The following is a 5,401-nucleotide window of genomic DNA, read 5'->3' as shown; positions in this document are numbered from 1 at the left end:
CAAATACGTTTCTCAGAACACGTGATTGTTAACGGTCATATTTTCCACCCAAATAACAGTCTAATTTAGACTCTAAAGTACACAGGTTTGCACTGAACCAGTGCTAGGGTTACTTGAGCTAGGGGAAGAGAGAGGATCTGTCAGCAGAACAGCAGCAGGAACTTAGGCTGATAGGTGAATGGAGTGGATCGGGAGAAAGCACCAGGACACAGACAAGAGCTCCAGCGGGGTAGTTTATTGGTAGAGAAAACACATGGGACAGTCCCCAGTTTAGGATGGAGGAGCTGTCAGGTTACAGGCTGTTGTCTGAGGGCTTTTATAGGGGGGCTAGGGAGTGCGGAATGTGGGAAAAATTATTGCAAGGAGAGGGGTCTGGATTCTGCCAGGAAGAAGCAGTCTCTGCTGAGACAGTCCCTGGGTCTTGGGTCGTGAGATTAAGGGGGTCTGTTTCCCTTCCAAACTTAAAGGAAGTAGTTTATGCTGAGGCAGCTCTTACAGTAGTGGGTCTGGGGGTGCGCAGGACTTGTTTTGTCTTGTAAAATTATCTGGGAAACAGCTTTGTGCTGACATAGCTCTAAATGCACTTGCCTGGCTAGTTCTTGTTTTGTGAGGAGACTATGCTGCTTTGGGGGGAAGGGTCATTTGTAGACCTGGACTCTTAACATAGGTAAGATGAGTGACCGTGAGATGCTCTGCTAACTCTGGGATCTAGAGCCTCATCAAGGCAGGGGAAAGAATAGTAAAGTACCCTGGAAGCAGGGAGGTAAGAGGTGGACCTAGAAAAGTTTGTGTCCTGAGGTCGAGTCTTCTGTGTTTGAGGCTTCTACAAAAATTAAGACACACATCAGTTGGAGCCTGAATATTGGACTCAGGCCTGGTGCAAACCTGACCTGACACACTGCCCTCAGATACAGGACAAGGCAGGACGGGCCAGGGCCGAGTCCCTGTGATCACAGGTTCTGGTGGAAGGAAGCTCTACTGATTGGGCAAGAACAACAAAAGTTAGCATGACCTGGATAAAAAGCTTACAATGGACTGAGCGCCAGCCGGGCAACAGCCCCAACCATGCTTGGGTCCTCCTCCTCCTTCTGTCCCGCCTGGAACAGACGCACATAGCAAAAGACGTGGGTTCTGGACGTCTCAGGTTTTATTTTCCTCCAAGTTTTAAGCAACTTCCTACTTCCTATACACTAAACCATCAACTCCACCCCAGGGTAAGGATTTTGAACCCAAATTCATGTCCATGTGCTTGTTCTCAATAGACAGGGATGGAGATGGTCTAGCCGTCTGCTGGAACAAACTCACATTTTGCTGATAGCTCAAACAGAGTCGGATGCCAACTGTAGTAAGAGAAACCAGGAGCTCCTCAAGTCACACTTACTTATGGGGATGTTAAACACTGTGTGGCCCAGTCCCACACAAGTCTCACACTGTAGAAACAATAAGAAAATATACCGAGGTGATGCTGAAAAGCCAACCACAAACTCAGTATCCATCTACACTTCAAATCCAGTTCTGTCCCACCTCACCAGGGTGCCTCTGACTTCAGACTTTGCTGTGGCTCAGCGTTTAGAAGCCTTAAGAGACAGGGCAGAGCCCACAGGACATGGGGCTAAAGGGGAAAATGGGCTCCTGTCTACACTACCCCAGGGCGCTCAGGGACCAGCTCCTCCATACTCACTAGCAGCCTGAACATAGCCACCTCTTCTACCTGTAGAAAGAAAACCACCTGTGAGAGGCCAGGGAGGCAGCAGGGCCTGACAGCCTAAGAGAACCAGCAAATCCTGAACACGGCAACTTTGGGAAAGTCCTGCAGATCCGGGGCAGGACCAAGCAACAGGAAGAGAAATGTGCAGGGGGAGCAGCGGCCCTTGGAGGTCGGTCCTCCAGGGGGACCTCTGACCCCAGCTGCTGTCATCAGGTCTTCACGGCACAATGGCAATGGTGGACACTGTCTTTGATTTTCATAGGTGGCTTCTAAAACTGAACACACAGGCTTCCAAGCTGGGAAAGAGTGTGTGTGTTCCCATTCATAAGACTGGACAAACGGGCTTGGAACCCTGACGACAGCTGGAGACGGCTCAGTGAGTTAAAGGTGCTTGCCATGCAAGTGTGGTGACCCGAGTTTGAGTCCCCAGAACCCACATAAAGGAAGGAGAGAGCCAGCTCTACAAAGTTGTCCTGACCGCCACATGCATGCCATGACATGCATGCCCACACAGACATGCATACACATATACAGTAATACAATTTTTAAAAGACCACACTTGGACTGGAGAGACAGCTCAGTGGTTAAGAGCGCTGGCTGCTTCCAGAGGACCTGGGTTCGATTCGCAGCACCCACATGGTGACTACAACCATCTGTAACTCCAGTTCCAGGATATGTGACACCCTCTTTGGGCTTTGCAGGACACGGGTGAACTTACATACAAGCAGGCAAAACACAAAATAAAAATTTAAACATAAGACCACACTCTTCTCACCTTTCCTGCTTGGTAAGTTCCTCCACATAAGAACAATGACCACACCGCAAAGGAAAACCAGGCCAGCCATGACTCCCACAATGGGGACAGTGGGTTGGCTAGATGGAACTGGGAAGGGAAAGTAGAGTAAGGGGTGCTGACCCTGCTCAGGGGCTCCAGGAGGCTTCTGCTTTCCCTGACAGCAGACTCTGTGCCCACACCCCTCCTTACCCCATCTCAGGGTGAGGGGCCCAGGCAGCCCCTCATGCTGCACATAGCATGTGTATCTCTGCTCCTCCCCAGAAGGCACCACCATAGCTGCCCACTTCTGGAAGGTTCCATCCCCTGCAGGCCTGGTCTCCACAAGCTCCATGTCCTGGGTCTGGTCCTCCCCATCCCTCTGCCATATCAAGGTGATCTCAGCAGGGTAGAAGCCCAGAGCCCAGCACCTCAGGGCGACGTCTCCATCAGGTCTGGGGTGATGGGTCACATGTGTCTTCGGAGGATCTAAATACATAAGTTCAGGGTCTTTGCATCACTTCTCTGCATCACTGAAGCAGTGTGCTCATGGGTCCATCCTAAGGATGGACAGGACACTTTGGGTAGGAGAAGCAGCACAAAACCCAGTCAGAAGCTTCTGGGATCACCTTCCTTGAAAAGTCCTAGAACAGGCTGAGCAGCCCAGGGTAAGTGGCTCCAGGTCTCTTGAGAGGGGCACTGGGTTCTGACCCTGAAGAAAAGCGGGCTCTCAGTCACTGATAGCAAGCGCCTGAACACCTAGTGTGCTTCGTTTTAGCTAGACTAGAGGGAAGGGCGGTCTGCAGGGAGAGCTACGGGCTCTCCAGAAAGGTGTCCAGCAGCCCCAGGTTACCTGCACGTTGCAGTATCTCCTTCCTGTTCTCCAGATGGCTGGGGAGCCACTCCATGCACGTAACTTGCAGGTAGGCCCTGTGGTGCGTTGCCTCACCTGTCTGCTCGTATTTGCGCTGGGTGATCGTGGCCACCTTGTTTGCTGCGGCCCAGGAGTGAAGGTCCTCGTTCAGGGAGATGTGGTCGGCGCCATCGTAGGCCGTCTTGTAGTACCCGCGAAGGAAGCGCCCATCACTCCCCATGTAGCAGCCCTGCATGGACTGGATGGTGTGGTACCCTGCTAGGCAGCAGCAATCAGCCCTGCGGCCCGGCCCCCTGGGGGAACGGGCCATGATTGACTAAGCGTCTCCTGCTGGAACGGACGGGAAACCTGAGTATCTGTGGGTTCCCGGGCCACCCCAAGCTACGCCGGGCGGGGAGATCCTGCCGGGGCCGCCAACCGTCCTCGCTGTGGTTGTAGGAGCGCAGCAGGGCCCGCAGGTTCTCCCGGAAGATCTGCGCGTTGGCCTTGGCGCTGCGCGTCTGCCGCTCCCAGTACTGCGGCCCCTTCGCCTCCATCCACCGTGCGCGGGGCTCCTCGTGGGGATTCTCCGCGTCGCTGTCGAAGCGCACGAACTGCGTGTCGTCCACGTACCCGAAGGCGACGAACCGGGGCTCCCGGTGGCCCGGCTGGGTCATGGCGGTGCCGAAGTACCGCAGCGAGTGCAAACCTGGGGGCGGGGGTGGTGAAGGAGGTTCTGGACCTCACCGCCTTCTCCCCGGACCCGGGGACAGGGGCGCGGGTGGAGGCAGGGCCGCCCGGCTGGGCCGTTTCCCTCCGGACCCGCACTCACCCCCGCGGGTCTGGGTCAGGGCCAGAGCGACGGTGAGCAGCTGGAGGAGGATACGCGGCGCCGTCGCCTCCATCCTCAGGGCTGTGGAGACGCCGAGTCCGCGCAGGTTTGTGTTCTCTTTACAACCCGGAACCACAGCGACGCTGACTGGCGTCTGTAAAAGCCCAACACCCAATGGGAGGGAGAATGGTGGTCGCGTCACCAGTGTCCGGGGAGAGGAATCCCACTCAGTTTGGAAGACCGGGAAGTGATGCTCTTTGGAAACCAGGAATCCCCGGGGGTTGAGCTGCTCCCAGGAGACACCATCCGGGAGCCACTGCGGGGAACCCGAGGCTTTACCCTAAATCTTCTCTCCGGCAGCCAGGGAGCTCTGGCTCTGCCTCATGGCGGCTCCTTGGAGCTTTCAAGTTGGTTTTCAGACTTTATTCTAGTTTCAGGGTCTTCATGTGCCCTTAGAAATTACCGAGTTTCCCAAAGAAAAATGTTACTGTGAGTTATATTTGTAAATATTAGAAATCAGTACCTTTAAATGTATTTAGTTGATTTATAATATTAACCCATTGTGTTGACAATAAAACAGGATAAATCGTTTTCAAAATGAGCAGTGTAGTAAGACGTGTCGGTCTTTTTGTACTTTCTGTATTGGCGAGTCCTTATCTGTCTCATCGGAAGACGCTGGATTTCCACATCTTTTGTACTTAACCTGGTCAAATCGTATGAAACAAATACAGTCTCACCCGAATATGTGGGAGGAATATTCTAATGACGTTATTAGGTAGTTGTGGGTACTCATCTATTTTTTAATTTTATGTGTATGAGTGTTTTGCCTCTGTAGGTATATATGTACAGAACGTGTGTGGGATTGTGCGTGTGTGTGTGTGTGAACCGCTGAGCCATCTCCCACAGCGTTTATTTCTCGATTGATTGTGGAATCAGGGTCTGGTTCTGTAGCCCAGGCTTACTTCAAACTCGTCAGTCATCCTTCTTCATCCTCCAAGTGCTGGGATTACAGGAATGTGCTACCACACCTGGTTCAGTTACATTTCCTTTTCAGATGTTTCCTGGTTCTGTAGGGGTTTAATATGCATTTGCTGCTGATCTAAGTCCATTTCCAAAAGACACCGCTGCTTCATCAGTAGTTCGAGCTTTGGTTCTTTGAGGCCTTTTAATGTTTTACTCTAGGGAAGAGGTGAGGTTGAGTAGTGGATTCCAGTGTGTGTGTGTCCTCTCTGCTTT

At 52.6% G+C, this 5,401-nt stretch overlaps 1 protein-coding gene across 1 annotated transcript; it reads right to left on the bottom strand.

The window, feature by feature from the left end:
* Positions 1-1,636: 1,636 nt before the first annotated feature.
* LOC103752329 (class I histocompatibility antigen, Gogo-B*0101 alpha chain-like) lies at positions 1,637-5,277 on the bottom strand. Its single transcript, XM_029557650.1, has 6 exons — positions 4,166-5,277; positions 3,773-4,042; positions 3,334-3,609; positions 2,694-2,969; positions 2,395-2,591; positions 1,637-1,711 (listed from the first exon to the last, which is right to left on the bottom strand). The coding sequence occupies exons 1-6, from the start codon at positions 4,236-4,238 to the stop codon at positions 1,637-1,639; spliced, it is 1,167 nt and encodes a 388-aa protein (XP_029413510.1). The 5' UTR covers positions 4,239-5,277.
* Between the last annotated feature and the right edge of the window lie 124 nt (positions 5,278-5,401).

This window comes from Nannospalax galili, unplaced genomic scaffold (assembly GCF_000622305.1).
Source record: "Nannospalax galili isolate Female #2095 unplaced genomic scaffold, S.galili_v1.0 scaffold3052, whole genome shotgun sequence".
Taxonomy (NCBI): Eukaryota; Metazoa; Chordata; class Mammalia; order Rodentia; family Spalacidae; genus Nannospalax; species Nannospalax galili.
This window is presented reverse-complemented; position numbering and strand designations above follow the sequence as displayed.

Bases quoted from the DNA above. Each gene is read 5' to 3' on its own strand.
- LOC103752329 (XM_029557650.1), bottom strand. From the start codon at position 4,238: ATGGAGGCGACGGCGCCGCGTATCCTCCTCCAGCTGCTCACCGTCGCT. The intron at 4,043-4,165 runs GTGAGTGCGGGT...CCCCGCCCCCAG, and splicing joins CCTGACCCAGACCCGCGGGG to GTTTGCACTCGCTGCGGTAC. The intron at 3,610-3,772 runs GTTGGCGGCCCC...GCTGCCTAGCAG, and splicing joins CTACAACCACAGCGAGGACG to GGTACCACACCATCCAGTCC.